The sequence below is a fragment of the Mugil cephalus genome, chromosome 21 (genome assembly GCF_022458985.1).
Source record: "Mugil cephalus isolate CIBA_MC_2020 chromosome 21, CIBA_Mcephalus_1.1, whole genome shotgun sequence".
Classification (NCBI taxonomy): Eukaryota; Metazoa; Chordata; class Actinopteri; order Mugiliformes; family Mugilidae; genus Mugil; species Mugil cephalus.
Genome location: NC_061790.1, coordinates 3,118,216 through 3,134,839, shown reverse-complemented (window position 1 = coordinate 3,134,839; position 16,624 = coordinate 3,118,216). Strand labels below are relative to the sequence as shown.

The window sequence follows — 16,624 nt, the reverse complement described above, 5'->3', positions numbered from 1 at the left end:
AACACTTCCTCTTCAGTTCTCTGTAAAACACTTCAGACGCACAACAGGGAACCAAAGGACACAAATACTGTTGTTTCAAACATTTGCCCTGTGTCGCAAATGCATTGTGGAAATGGAAACAATGTGAAATCGTTCTTTCCTATGCTTGTTTTCTTGCCACACCATTGTGTTGCCTCACATAGCGCTGGTTGAGTTGCCTGATCCGGAGCACATAGTATAACACAGTATCATCTGCGTACAAGTGGATACAAGTGATATCTGTTTCAGTTGAGACTGCTAATATATGAAATGAATGGGGCTGGACCAAGGATTGATCCCTGGGGCACACGGGTGGATACATTAAGGAAGTTAGTGATTACTTCTGTCTGCACACACTGAACTCTGAATGATTTGACTCCTGTTATTCTTTGTCTGCACACACATATGTAGGTATATATAGACAAAATAAAAGCAGTATTTCTGAAATTTCAGGTACAATTGCTCTTTGAATATGTTTCCATTGAAAGGTGTTTTGCGAATGAGCTGTGACTCGTGAAGTTTCGTCTCGCGATATCCAATAGTTTTCTTAAGTTCTTGTCACATGACACTTCACTTTGACTTCATATGAACTGGTCACATGACCACCTGAGTCATGTCTGGTGACGCCACTGATAGGGAAATACAAAAAAAAATGTTTCTGTGGCACTTTTATGTTTCCATTATTGGTTCTTTAATTGCAATATTTAGATTTTACGCATTTCTAGGGGTAATGGAAACACAGCAAATGACGAGGACACAAAGAGAACACTGTCACTCACTAAAAGGAAGTGACTCACAGAAAGTCAATTCTGTACTTATCAACTATTAGATCAACTATAGAACTATTTTAGACAGTGTGACAGTTTTAAGAAGGAGGAAGACGGAGAAAGACGGACAAAAATGATGGATGAATTCAAATGGATTACACTGTTGTCACTGATGATACTGATGCTTCAGTTTACAGGTGAAGACCAAACAAGTATTTTTTACAAAAATGAGAAACATGTGTATATATATAGATATATATTGTTGGGTACATTGAGTCTGTTCTTCATAGAAAACCGTCTCTTTACCACATTTGTGCGAAAATGACCAATAGCGGATGAGTCAGCCCGATCACCCCGAACGTAAACCAGCTCAAATCAGACCGAAAGAGGAACATAAAAAAAGGACGATCCTGCAGTGAGAATGACAGATGAGAGAAAAGAGAGGTGAAAGTCATAATGATTAAGTAGTAGCTCAGTTAATACAGGAAGAAGATACGTTAGTGTTTAGAGACTTACACAGACATCAGGGAGAAAAGAGACAAAGGAGAACAATGGACGAATCCAGGTGGATTAAAATATCTGTATTTTTGATGCTGATTCGTCAGTTTCCAGGTAAGAGTGAAAATAACATGTATTATTGAAAGTATTTCTTTATGTTGTGTGTTGCCTCTGAGGTTAGTTCAGTCTTGACAGTCAGGGATGAGGAACATGTGAACACAATGTTGTGTTGTATGTGAAATGATCGTCACTCTGACATTAATAGAGACATGTTTGTTTCTCTGTCATATTCTCAGGAGCACTAAGCAGACAGCTTCACCTCTACTTCACTGTCAGAGATGGAGATGACGTCACTTTGTCTTGTGAAAATGTGATAAATGATCATCGTAACTGTGACAGTACAAACTGGATCTTTGTTGGTTCAGGAAGCAACACATCAGTAGAGCTGGTTACTCATGGACAGATCAGATCTAAACCAGACAGACTGAGAGTTACAACAAACTGTTCTCTGGTTATAAAGAAGGTCACAGATGATGATGCTGGTCGTTACACCTGCAGACAGTTTGACAAATCAGGAAAACAACAAGGTCCAGATGCTCAGGTTGATCTGTCTGTTGTAACCAGTGAGTATTTATATCATAATGTTTTCATCTCAAAGTGTCTCATTAGAACAACACACTGAAACATGACAATAATTATGATTAGAATGATGAAGTTAATCTCACTAACTTTGTCTTTCTCTTCCAATCCATCTTCACCAGTGACTGAACACAATGACACTGATCAGGTGACTTTAACCTGCTCTGTGAGGACATATGAACCATGTAGACATTCAGTGAAGTGGCTGCACAGAAATCAACAAGTTCACAAAGAAAACAACCAATTAATAACATCACAGTCTTCCTGCTCTGCTTCTGTGAAGTTTCTGACTTATCATTTCAGTTACACATCAAGATATGAACTGTTTCAGTGTCAAGTAACTACAGAGACCAATGAAATGAAGCTTTTCACCTTCAGCCGTCGTCCATCAGGTGAGAAACAAACTGAGATTTTTCTGAGCTGTTAAATTATTAAAGCTCCATTTATACAACAGTTCTTAATGAGTAGTTTTTGTTTTGTTCAGGTGAGGACACAACATCAACAACAACAACAACAACATTACAAGGTGACATCCCAGTCTGTAACAAGTGGAGATTATGCTGTTGTTCATCTAATTCTTTATCATACGGATCAAAACTTTAATATTTTATGTTTTATTTTGTTCAGGTGAAGACAAAAAACCAACAACATCAGCTCCAACTGAATCAGAACATTCAACTGAGAACAACAGAAGAACTGATGTAACAACAACAGAGACTGAAACCATGGACACCTCAACAAGTACGACATGTAATGACCCAATATTTTTACTATTTGCATTTCTTTCTTTCTTTCTTTCTTTCTTTCTTTCTTTCTTTCTTTCTTTCTTTCTTATCAGAGATTATTGTATCTCTATTCCAGATGTGTTGTACATCATTGTTGCTGTGGTTTTAATCGTCCTCTTAATAATCATTGTGAAAGTCTCTTTTCCAGAGAACAGAAAGCTGCAGCTGAAACATGTTTTCCTGTCTTCATTGTCTTCCAGGCTGGTGGAGGTCCATCATTGTAGCTGTGGGTGTAGCAGGACTCTCAACAGCTGTTGTGGCCGCCAACATCTGGACAAGAACTAAAGGTGAGATGATGAATATATGAACAAGAGGTCTGGATGAACCTGGATTATCACTGTGGAACATGAACTTAACTCCTTCTCTTGTCTTTTTTAGGGAAAACAACACAGACGGATGGAAACACTGTGAGTTTTAGAAACTGAATGAAAAAGGTTTTTACTGCTTTGATTCAAATTATTTACCAAATGACTGGAGTTTAATGTCTCTGGTATCTTTACAGAGTGGAGTTATTCATGTGTTGGATGCTTAGAGATCAGAGAAGTTACACTTTTGTTTTTTACAAGTTTGTGACGATGAAGATGATGAAGTTTGAGCCTTCCACCTCTGATCAACAACTTCAACATCATCTACCATATATTTCTCAACAGCCTCCATTCCTCCTCCATTTTCCCACTTCTTTCCATCACCTCATTTTCCTCATCTCTCTACTCACCTGTATCCACCTTCTTCATCATGTAATGATCTGAGTCATGTGCTTCATTTGTTTTATTTTGGTAATCTGTTTGCTCCTCACTGATTGGTTCCACCAGTGCCTTGTATCTTAATTATCTGTGTATATACTGTATAGTCTTGTTTCTTCCTTCGTTCGTTCTTTTTGACTTTCAGACTTTGGATTTTTTTTCCTACATTATCTCTTTGGACTAAAGTGTTGTGTGCTTTGTTGTTTGGCTTTTGTTGGACTTTGGATTTATCATGATTTTCTGAGCTTTTTGTCCAGTGATTAAGTCTCATTAAATTGACTTTTACTAATTCAAGCCTCGTATCCTGTATTTAGGTCTATCCACTTTCTTGTAAAATGATCACATGTTAGTCAGCTCAGTATTTATACAGCTGCTCCACAGTTCTTGTTTTTATTCACTTTGCCAGCTCTTTCCACTATTCCATCATTACCAGGTGACTCGTGGTTCGCACTGACGCCTCCCAGGTTCCAGCACCCAGGATGGCCTCAACTCCTGTTACTTTGTCGGGTCCTGAGCTGACTCCTGCTAATAAACAAGAGGCAAGAAAAATCTCAGAAAACAAAAGAATGACGAGAGTACATAAACAGGTAGATCCATGACCTCCACAATGACCCTCTGAAGGCCCATTAAGAGGCTGGTGCAGAAAGCGCCAACACTTGGGAGGTTTGTCTGGAGGCCAGAGATAAAGGTGAAGAGACCCAGGAACTGGAATGATGAATATGGAGTATTTGATAGTTTACCACCATCATCAGGATGTGACTGTATGAGTGGGTGAAGGGTAGCTGTGGCTGGTAGCGGTAAACTACCTCAGTAGTCTTTGAGTATTTAGAAAAGCACTATGTTATACTGATTATTATCTTTATGTAAAATATGAAATCATTCTCATGTTTGGATCATCATTGGATGATTACCTAATTTACCTTTCTAAAAGCTGTTTTGTGAATAAGTGAACATGTCACACATGAAATACTTCTTTTGTTGAACAAAATATAATGAAAAACATCAGCTTTAACCAATATGTTACGCCCTGGTCTAGGGGTTCAGGGACAGAACATGAAGAAGTAGGCAGAGCGTAAAGTGAAACAAAGTAGCTGGTTTAATTACAAAATCCAAACGAGTTACAAATGTGTTAATCAAATGAAGCGTGGCTTCAGGGAGAACAAATGCCCAAAAAAACAAAATACCGGCTATCACATGCCCCAGAAAACTACTTAAGTCCTCAACTTCAAAAATAAAAAATAAAAGACAGTTTCTAAGCCAGACTGCCTGGACTAAATTAAACAGGAGAAAAAAATGGGGTTCGAAATAAAATGGCAGTTCACCCCTACTGCTTCTCACTTAGTCAAAAATAAGGTATTTACAGAGTGTACAGAGCAGCCCACTGACTGATGTCACGGTATAGGACAGAGAACCACACAACATGTAACGCAGACAGACCACTTCAGAACAAAAGGATCCTGGGCCAAAGGTTTCAGACAACTGAAATATCATCTTATCAGTGAGCTGCATCTTCAACACAGAGGGTCAGTCTTTGGTAGGTGATCACATGGTCCTATCTTTAAAAGATGCATCAGTGGAAACTTTGATCTTAATTAACAATCTTCACACATGCGTCACCTTCCTCTTTATAAGACGTCAAAAACATCACTGTCACAAATGCACGTGGGAAGGGACACAATGTTCATTTCACATGGTTTTAATGTCACGGCCTAATGTTGCCACACACAGCTATGAACCAGTATGGTTTTGACCACTACACCACAATATCATCTGCATACAAGCAGAATTTTACATCAGTTATATTTTAATCGATACTGTTGATAAATGTAATATGAATAGGAGCGGTACCAGGATTGATCCCTGGGGCACGCCCTATGATAAACTGAGGAAGATATGAAAAATATTATTGGTCTAGGCACATTGAAGTCTGACTTATCTGATTTCTGTATAACTTAAATTGTCTGCACAAGTTAAGCTGAAAAAGAGACTAGCAGTATGAACAAGGAAGTGACATTATGCAAAGTTTAAAGCTGTATCTCACTAAATAAAGGACACTTGACAGTTGTGACAATGATGAAGCCACTGACCTTAGTTACTGTTGTACATCCACAACAACCTCACTAGTTTGTATGGGTGAGTAGTTTTACTCTTCACATGTCACTAAGAAACATTAACCAACAAAAGACTAAGGGCTGCAGTTCTGCACATTTTTATCTTCACCAACAATCTTCACACATTTCTCTTCTTGTTATTTTAAGACCTCAAACACGTGACTGCCACAAATGCACCATGGGAGTGGACACCGTTTGCACTTGTTGTTCTTATTGTGGTTTTGTTGTCACACCAATATGCTGCTTCACTCAGGTGCTAAACATCTGGTTTTAGTTAGAGCTGTATATCACAGTCTCTTTGTCATTTTGGTAAAGACTATTTATATATCATAAATAAATAGTAGAGGTCACAGAGTCAAACCCTGCATCACTGCCTTGTACACAATGAGGAAGTTAGAGGCGTTACCTTCTTTCTGCACACACTAGAAAGAGACTAGCAGTCAATATAAGGAAGTGACATCACATAGTGTCAACGCTGTGTCTCTCTACAAGGAGAACTATTTTAGACAGTGAGACAGTTCTAAGAAGGAGGAAGACGGAGAAAGACGGACAAGAATGATGGATGAATTCAAATGGATTAAACTGTTGTCACTGATGATACTGATGCTTCAGTTTACAGGTAAGGATTCATTAACTTTTATATAAAAAGTGGATGATATATGCTGAAGAGTCTCTAATATCTAGCAACGAGATGAGCTCAGATGGATTGTGTTGATAGTCCAGACGCACTATGCTGAATGACACATTGAAGTTATTTGCATGTCAAGAACAAAGTGAAGATTTCTAACAATTCAATTGAGTCATATATTTTAGATTCAAGATGTAGTTTCAAATAAATATAGACTCATTGTTGACACAGATCCGTTCAAGTGTCTGTGCTTTGGTTACTTTTGAATCAAATGCTGCAGTCAGATGAAATAAAATCCTTTAAATTAAGATTAAGAAGATAAATGTATCTTGATTCTCACCATTGTCTTCACATCTTGACAACCTTTGTACTGTGTGTTGTTAACAGGATGTTGTGGTTGTTGTCAGTCATGGCCGACCACAGCATCAAACCAAACCACAGATAGAGTTAGAAAGATGAACTTGTTCGTGTCTGTAGTTTTAGTTCCTGGTCTCCGTATGTGGCTGAAATAGTTTGCATGTCAGTGTAGACCAGGGGTCCCCAAACTTTTGTCACCATCCACCAGCCCTCCGTTGCCGGTCTCATAGTGTCGACGAATGTTAAATTCTTTGAACACCGACACTGTGTCTTTGCTGATTGGACACGTTCAAGCCTCAAGTGGCCACTCAGTGAACTGCAGCTTTTTGCCCACATGGGCTTCATCACCCCAACCCCTTGGTCAGACCTCCAGGAGGACCCCTTGGAGGGAGGGAGGGACTGTCTGTGGGTGGGGGCGGAGCAACACAACCGCATTTGTTGAGAAGAATAAGAAGAGCGATACGTGCTAAAGTCTCCAAGCCTTAATTTTCTTAATCATTTTTTAATTAATTTGGAAAATATTGGAAAAGTTTAGAGGGATTGTCTGGGATCATTAAGTGGGCCACTCCAATTGGTTTGTCGGGCCAGGTCTGGTCTGTGGGTCGTAGTCTGGGCACCCATGGTGTAGACTGATGTTTTTTGGGTAAATGTTCAGGTTTAGCTAATATACACTTACGGCGTTCTATACTTTGTGCTTCTCTTGATGAGTGACACACATTTAATGATGATTCCAAGATCGTATCTTACTTCTCTTTATTAAGTCAAGGTTCCCAGAAGAAATCCTAATTCTTCTTTTTGCTGCTCTTTGATGCAAGTTTCTCTTTTATTTCATGGTCAGATAGAGACACTTTTTGTCTCTGGGGACAATGTGTCTCTTCCAGAATGACTTCCTTTGGCTCTGCATTGTGTCATGCATCATAGTTTTTCATAGGTTTAAGGTCCTCATTGGGTTCCCTCCTTCTCAACCTTTTTCTAAGGAGTCCAAATGATTCCTGGTTTTCCTGTACTGTTCACCAGATACACTAGTGAAAACAATACATTCTTGAAAGCTTATCCTCATGAAGTGATTGTGAATGTTATTTATATAAAAGACCATAAAAAGAGGAATGTGTCTGTTATTTAAACTTTAAAGGCAACAATGTGTCAGAAACATCAAACAAAGCTCATCTTTTATGGTAGTTCATCATTTCCACTGCATAAGCAAACAGCCAATGTGCTGGATAGAAAGCCCAAACTATATCATCACTGTAAGATTCTTGATAAACTTGACAGTAATGACAATTTAATAAAACACACTGATGTCAGGGGGGACTGTGTGATCCCTCATAGCTCTAGTGCCTTTAGTCAACTGTGCTTTTCTGTTGTCTCTTTTCTTTTGTCTCTCAAGTCAACATTTACATTTACAACATTTAGTTCATCAATTACATTAAATAAAAAGCTAGTGATCAAGATGAAATGAAAATACCTGGATTTCCACAAAGGACCACAGTGATCCTATGATCTTTTCCACCTTATAAAAGTCCCTTCAAGACATCCATCCAGGTGAAGAACAGTCTACTGAAGGTAGATATATCATCATACCAGCCTATAGACTCCACAAAATCAAATAGGCTCACCAGAAGATGCAAAAATATTCTTAAACCTCCAAAATAAAAAAAATAAAAAATAAATGAAATAAAAAAAAATAAATAAAAAAAAAAAAACAAGAGAAAAACACCTAGAAAATTGTCGTGTGTGAGAATGACAAGGACATAAGAGTTTGGAGAAGACTTAGATCCGCTCATGATAGAAAGAATATAACATCATCTGTAAAAGCAGGTGGAGACAGAGTGATGCATGCGTGTGGATGTCGTCCAGTTACATTTGAGCCTCTGATAAGACAGTACTGTTTATTAAAATAGTTGTAATTCCTACACCTCTCCTTTACTTTGGATGTGAACATCTAAGAATCTGCACTTTGAGATCAGTTATTACTGCAGCTTGAATGTGTTTTGATGAACAGCCAATATTTAAAAAAGTTAAATGTTCAAATGTTCAAATCTACATCTAAGACCTGTGTGATGAGACATTATTGGTGCAAACACCATTTCTGTCCAGAAGGTGGTGCAGTAGCTTAAGTATAGCAATAAAAAGAAAAGGATGAGTAGATCTAGAGGCAGTTTAATATGTAAATAGTCTTAATCATAAGCACCAGAATGTTGATATGTAGCCATGTTATGATCTGTTGTCATTACTTTTTTATGTTAGTATGAACGTGTTTCGAGATTATGTCATATATAAGGAGCCTATAGTCACCTCCATGAACTGTAATGGTTTAGTTGTGCCAAGACTGAAGGAGGATTTTGTTAATGTTTGGTTTATTATAGTTGTATCTTTTATTCATGTATTAATCCTATTTTACCTGCTGACTTAGGGTTAGGGTTAGGGTTAGGTATCTAGGAAAATGTTGAGGGTTAGGGTTAGAGTTAGGTAAATAAGTAAATGTTGAGGATTAGGGTTAGGTTGGAAAAAAGGTCTGGCACCTTCCTTGGAGGCCCGAGAATTTACGATCCATCCTCCCAGTCACCAAACTGAAGCCAAGGTCCTCGTCTCTTGTATCAGACAGTAGTTCATTCATAGTTGGATCCCATTGTTGGTTGATCCTATTTTTTCCGTTACTTATTTTGTATTTTCTTGGGATTTTTTGTTGTTTTTTTTTCTTTCTTTTTTTTCATGTGTTTAGTTTTTAAAGAATGTATTTGAAAAAAAAAAAAAAAATGAACTAAGGAAGTTATCTTTCACAATAAGTTTTAGGGTATTAAAATCTTAGCCACTCAATAGTGCTCCTCCAAAATCAAAGAAAATGGTGCTTTAAAATATATATAGTGCTAAAAAAAAACAAAAAAAACAAAAAAAAAAACCTCTGTTTTTGACATGTTAGTGACTAATTGAAGAAATAAAAGTGCCTTACATCGACATTAGGGTTTGGGCTAGCCCTAGGGTTAGTCCTAACTCTCTTTTTTGGGGGTTTCAATATTTTAAAAGTAACTTAGTGCAAATGTATAAACATATTCTACAAACATGTATTATTGTTAGTGTTATAATGCTGCATCTGGACCTCTTGCTATACTTTGGTATTTGCTTATACTGCACTGTTGGGGGCGCTGTTCATCTATTTTGGCCACCAGTGTAGACATTTCCCTTCTTTCCAGTATAATCATGGTATTCATTCATTTTTTTCATGTTTCATTTGTATCCTTACATAAATATAGTTGGCTTTAAACTGCTCAGTGTGAACGAATTGACACTGTAGACACAGTGGAGTGGTCGTAACAAAATCCACATAAAGGAAATGCTCTCACTCCATCTTACTGTTCTGCTTATGTGACATTTTACACATTGTGATGGTCATTTTATATTGTACTGTAACTCAATTCCAAACTTCTTATGTTTGGATTCACATATAAAACAGTGTGTGTTCCAGTTTTATGTTGTTCTAATAAAGCCAGTCTCATGATCTGATGATTCCCATGTGTGACCTTGTCGAACTGATACTTTATTTTAAAGTCGTCTCTTTCTCCCTCTATAGACTCTACTCTGTTACTCATCTGTTGAAGTGTTGTTATCTACTTTAGTAAATACCACACATCAAAGTATAAATTCTTTTAGTGTCGTGTAACTGTGTTCTAAAGTACAGGTCACTAATATCTGCCTATCACAGTGTTTGTTTTCTGAGATGTTACAAATTAATTCTGCTATGGTCAGTGATTTCTGTTTGTACGAGCTATGTCAGGTTTATGGTCATGCGATTGTGATCACTCTCTCTGCTGAACAGCTCTGTTCCCAGTAAGGTCTAAAAAGTGTCTAAAAACAGAAATGTACTAAAACTGACATGAGAATTCACTCAGATACACAAAGATCAGAATATATCTACAAACCCTAACCCTAACTCTATGTGTTTGTGATGATTATCTGGCTTTGATTAGAAAATACAACCTCCTCACGCTGTGAACGTAACACTTCCTCTTTAGTTCTCTGTAAAAGACTTCAGACGCACAACAGGGAACCAAAGGACACAAATACTGTTGTTTATCTTCAAACATTTGCCCTGTGTCGCAAATGCGTTGTGGAAATTGCCACACCATTGTGTTGCCTCACATAGCGCTGGTTGAGCTGCCTGATCCGGAGCACATAGTATAACACAGTATCATCTGCGTACAAGTGGATACAAGTGATATCTGTTTCAGTTGAGACTGCTAATATATGAAATGAATGGGGCTGGACCAAGTATTGATCCCTGGGGCACACGGGTGGATACATTAAGGAAGTTAGCGATTACTTCTGTCTGCACACACTGAACTCTGAATGATTTGACTCCTGTTATTCTTTGTCTGCACACACATATGTAGGTATATATAGACAAAATAAAAGCAGTATTTCTGAAATTTCAGGTACAATTGCTCTTTGAATATGTTTCCATTGAAAGTTTTTTTGTTTTTGCGAATGAGCTGTGACACTCGTGAAGTTTCGTCTCGCGATATCCAATAGTTCTCTTAAGTTCTTGTCACATGACACTTCACTTTGACTTCATATGAACTGGTAACATGACCACCTGAGTCATGTCTGGTGACACCACTGATAGCGAAATACAAAAAAAAATGTTTCTGTGGCATTTTTATGTTTCCATTATTGGTTCTTTAATTGCAATATTTAGATTTTGCGCATTTCTAGCGGTAATGGAAACACAGCAAATGACGAGGACACAATGAGAACACTGTCACTCACTAAAAGGAAGTGACATCACAGAAAGTCAATTCTGTACTTCTCTACAAGGAGAACTATTTTAGACAGTGTGACAGTTTTAAGAAGGAGGAAGACGGAGAAAGACGGACAAGAATGATGGATGAATTCAAATGGATTAAACTGTTGTCACTGATGATACTGATGCTTCAGTTTACAGGTGAAGACCAAACAAGTATTTTTTACAAAAATGAGAAACATGTATATATATATATATATATACATATATATTGTTGGGTACATTGAGTCTGTTCTTCATAGAAAACTGTCTCTTTACCACATTTGTGTGAAAATGACCGATAGCGGATGAGTCAGCCCGATCACCCCGAACGTAAACCAGCTCAAATCAGACCGAAAGAGGAACATAAAAAAAGGACGATCCTGCAGTGAGAATGACAGATGAGAGAAAAGAGAGGTGAAAGTCATAATGAGGAAGTAGTAGCTCAGTTAATACAGGAAGAAGATACGTTAGTGTTTAGAGACTTACACAGACATCAGGGAGAAAAGAGACAAAGGAGAACAATGGACGAATCCAGGTGGATTAAAATATCTGTATTTTTGATGCTGATTCTTCAGTTTCCAGGTAAGAATGAAAATAACATGTATTATTGAAAGTATTTCTTTATGTTGTGTGTTGTCTCTGAGGTTAGTTCAGTCTTAACAGTCAGGGATGAGGAACATGTGAACACAATGTTGTGTTGTATCTGAAATGATCGTCACTCTGACATTAATAGAGACATGTTTGTTTCTCTGTCATATTCTCAGGAGCACTAAGCAGACAGCTTCACCTCAACTTCACTGTCAGAGATGGAGATGACGTCACTTTGTCTTGTGAAAATGTGATAAATGATCACTGTAACTGTGACAGTACAAACTGGATCTTTGCTGGTTCAAGAAAGAAAACAACAGTAGAGCTGGTTGAACTTGGACAGATCAGATCTAAACCAGACAGACTGAGAGTTACAACAAACTGTTCTCTGGTTATAAAGAAGGTCACAGATGATGATGTTGGTCAGTACACCTGCAGACAGTTTAACAAATCAGGAAAACAACAAGGTCCAGATGCTCATGTTGTTCTGTCTGTTGTAACCAGTGAGTATTTATATCATAATGTTTTCATCTCAAAGTGTCTCATTAGAACAACACACTGAAACATGACAATAATTATGATCAGAATAATGAAGTTAATCTCACTAACTTTGTCTTTCTCTTCCAATCCATCTTCACCAGTGACTGAACACAATCACACTGATCAGGTGACTTTAACCTGCTCTGTGAGGACATATGAACCATGTAGACATTCAGTGAAGTGGCTGCACAGAGGTCAAGAAGTGGACAAAGGAAACAACCAATTAATAAGATCACAGTCTTCCTGCTCTGTTTCTGTCAAGTTTCTGACTTCTCATTTCAGTTACACACAAAGATATGAACTGTTTAAGTGTCAAGTAACTACAGAGACTAAAGAAGTGAAGAATTTTACCTTCAGCCGTCGTCCATCAGGTGAGAAACAAACTGAGATTTTTCTGAGCTGTTAAATTATTAAAGCTCCATTTATACAACAGTTCTTAATGAGTAGTTTTATTTTGTTCAGGTGAGAAAACACAAACACCACCAACAAAACCAACACCACCAACAACATCAACAACAGGGTCTACAAGCAAGGACCCCTCAACAAACATGACATGTAATGACACGTTTTACTTTCTTCCATACAGGATTATAAAAACCCACTTTACACTTAAGTAATCTTTTCATTCCAGATGTGTGGTACATCATTGTTGCTGTGGTTTTAGTCGTCCTCTTAATAATCGTTGTGACAGTCGTCAGATGGAAGAGAAGTAAAGGTGAGAGAACTCACACATAAAACTTTGATAAATTACACATGTTATTTATTTTATTTCATTTTATTTTTGACATTCCAGGCAACAAGACAGCCGACAATGGCAAAGTCGTGAGTTTTAAAAACAGTTGTTCTCATGAAACATCTGGATTCATTGAATGTTGAAAAGCTTTTTTAATCAAACGCACTTTGACTCTTCTTGTTCAGGCCCTGACATCAAAACCTGCAGAGATCGAGTCTGCACCAGGAACCAGTCAGGACATGGTGAGATCTCACTACACTACACCCAGGGCAGCGTTACAAACCTCCTGCTACATGCACACAACATGAGACACACTTCAGAAAGTCTGAAACAGGAAGTTAGATGAAGGAACTAGGCCAAAGATGAAAAAAAGTCATACACCCTGAGACAAACCCAGAGTCTCAGAAATAGTGATTCTCTATAGATCCACATGATCCTGAACAGTGTGTTTTCACTGTGTAGGCTGATCCTGAAGATGGTGTTTCCTACGCCTCCATCAGCTACACCAAGAAAACCAACAGCAGAGACAAAGTAAGACGTCTGATTGTGTATTCTAGTTACGTGCTGGTACGAGTACATGAGGTCCTGTTGTGCTGTTTCTCTTCCAGATTCGCAGTAAAAATGATGACGAAGGTGATGCAGTGACCTACAGCACAGTGAAAACTTCCTCAACCGATCCCAGCAACCTCTGCGCATCCGTCAAGTAACCTAACAAAAGCGAAAGCAGGTCATCGGATCACTGCTTCTGTGGAAAGCTTCTTACTTAGAAGGGATGTTGGCACATTCTGGTCAAAAAGGAGAAGTAATAACTCAGCATTTATGCAAAAACTGAGCAATGTTTGACATTTCTTGCTTAAAGAGAAGTGTGCGGTTGTCGGACCAGTCTCAGGTTATTGATCAGGGTACAGCTCTGCAGCTTGTCTTCAGTTTAATTCTTCTGCAAACACAATGCACTGTTGTTTAATTCATGCCTGGAGTTTGGGGCGATGACTTTGGACATGAGTAATGCTTTCATAGTAAGAAAGGTTGGTAAATGTAAACCATACCACAGGGCTAAGCTCTCCTGAGAAACACAAAAAGGTGAGAAAATTCTTTTTTAAATAACTTAAAGCAGATTGTGTTGAGTTTGGATGACACCAAGGGCAGCAACAGCACCAAAAAGTCAAAAAAAAAAAAACAAAACATAGACTATCTCTAAATGGGCCGATTTATTAATATTACAGCACCAGCAACATTAATACTCCTGGGTCAGATCTAAGCTGTGTAGGACTACAACAGCTGTGATGGGTCTGAAATGCATTTCTTCATTTAGGCACCAACACCATCCCCTCAGACATCTTCTCTCCCTTCTGTATTGTAGTTATTACAGCAGTTTACCATTTACCAGTTGCCATTGTTTTAAGTGCATGCAGCACAGTTTACCAGCCACCAACAGTAATTACAGATGCTAACAGCAGCAGCAGCAGCAGTAATTGTAGAAATGTCACCGCTGTGGACTCTGTAGCTGAAACCCACGGCTAAATTTCTGGAAAAGGTGCACGACAGGCTACACTGTAGACCCAACACGGATGCATAAATCTCTAAAGCTGATGGAGTCCATAAAGCCTTTATGTAAAAATTTCTACGATAAACTGTATATAAATATGAACAATGCGTCCCCACTTCCTTGCATTGGCCAATCTGATGCTATTTTCCCAGGCATATGGGCGGCACCACATTGTGACTTTGGAGCCAGAGTCTAATCAGTACGGTCTGAGGGCGGAGCCACAATATCGATGCCCCGCCCTCACTTCCTCCAGACTCACGGTCATTTTAATACTCTCTCTCCTCTACCTCCACCGGTTACAAGGAAATGTCTCATTGGGTCCACGCTACAGAGCGGTTGGCATGGCAACTGGTGGTCGCTGTCATGTCACATCCTGTTTCGACTGCGTCAAATAACTTATATGAAACTTAACCAAAAACACATTCATCAGCATTATATTAATTACCTAAAATGAAAAAAAAACTTATGACCTATACTGCAGCCAGACACCAGGGGGAGCTCTACTAGCTTTGGCTTCACTTTAGAGGAACTGTTGCGATGTCTATCTTTATACAGTCTATGGTTTACACTGGAAAGTGAATGTGTGCACCAGTCATTTAAACTGCCCCGTATCAGTGTTATATTTTTGTGTATTGTATTATTACTTAATTTAAAGGGGAAATGAAATGTACATATTATTAGTATTCAGTTACAGCTGGTATGAATGGGCTAACATGGCTAGCTAAGCGCTCCCAAGCTAATTATTTTTTAAAGTAACTTAAAGCAGATTGTGTTGAGTTTTGGTCAGACCAAGGGCAGCAACAGCACTGTAAATGGGCTGATTTATTATCAATTACAAACGACAAAATCAAACATTTGGTGTTTCTTGGCTTGAAAGAAAGAAAGGACTGGCTAATGGCAGGTGGAGCCAGGAATTCATGTTTGTGTTGTCTGTGATCGCTTTCGGAGGGCAAGTCACATCAGAAAAAAGCTGATTCAGCAGTGTGAGACGCAGCAGTGGTTAAATAGTGCAGTGGACAGTGGCTCAGGCTGCGGTTCAAACCCTGGTTGGTGCAAGAACACATCCCATGAGCATCCCACTCATGGGCGACTGGTTGCCATAGATTCAATAGGTGGGGATTCTCAGCTTGAGCTTCATCTTTTATTTATTTTATTTTTTTTTATTTTTTAATTTTTAGTTGATATTAGTTGTATTTTGTATTTGGTGTTTGTGCTCGAAATCTTTGTTGAGTGTGTTAAATAAGGCTGATGTTACTGAAGTGAAGTGTTCTGGTTTTAATTAAAATGTAGCCTGTTGTAAAAGGGAACAGTTCCATCTCTAGCACTGTTTTGGTTTATCATTACATTTGTTTGTTTTGTTGTTTTTTGAGTGTTGACATACTGTGATATTCTATTCTACAGTCTCAGATTCAAACTGCTAAATCTTTTCGTTCAATAAAGTTGAGAAGTTGAAAATGTTCTTTGATTTGGGTCATGGCTTGTCATTAAGGGGAGATGATGGGTCCTGAACCCAGACCACGTAAAAAAAAATGTAAAGCATCATCAAAAAACTATAGTGTACCTGCAATTGATGTAACTGTATATAACACCTTTGCTAAAGTCAAATATTAAAAGGTTAATATTAAAAGGTCCATAGTCCATACAACCCATTGCATGTATGTATTTTGTATTGCTTTAATCTGCTGTATAATAATGTTGTGTGTTTTAGATAGATAGATAGATAGATAGATAGATAGATAGATAGATAGATAGATAGATAGATAGATAGATAGATAGATAGATAGATAGATAGATAGATAGATAGATAGATAGATAGATAGATAGGGAAATTCATTCCAGTAGCTTCATCACATTTAATAATAATATTAATACTATTACTACTAATATTACT

The 16,624-nt window shown here is 38.0% G+C and overlaps 1 protein-coding gene across 7 annotated transcripts; it reads left to right on the top strand.

Moving 5' to 3' along the window:
- The first annotated feature begins 901 nt into the window (after positions 1-901).
- Positions 902-16,192, top strand: LOC124999272. Of its 7 annotated transcripts, none has more exons than XM_047574109.1 (9): positions 902-982; positions 1,580-1,906; positions 12,556-12,825; positions 12,917-13,009; positions 13,086-13,169; positions 13,248-13,276; positions 13,373-13,429; positions 13,650-13,718; positions 13,796-16,192. In XM_047574109.1, the coding sequence occupies exons 1-9, from the start codon at positions 919-921 to the stop codon at positions 13,892-13,894; spliced, it is 1,092 nt and encodes a 363-aa protein (XP_047430065.1). In that variant the 5' UTR covers positions 902-918; the 3' UTR covers positions 13,895-16,192. The 7 variants fall into 7 exon arrangements, with proteins under 7 accessions (XP_047430065.1, XP_047430068.1, XP_047430067.1 ...); XM_047574110.1 differs by lacking the exon at positions 902-982 and adding an exon at positions 1,266-1,397; XM_047574108.1 differs by lacking the exons at positions 902-982; positions 1,580-1,906 and adding exons at positions 11,309-11,485; positions 12,091-12,417.
- Positions 16,193-16,624: the final 432 nt, after the last annotated feature.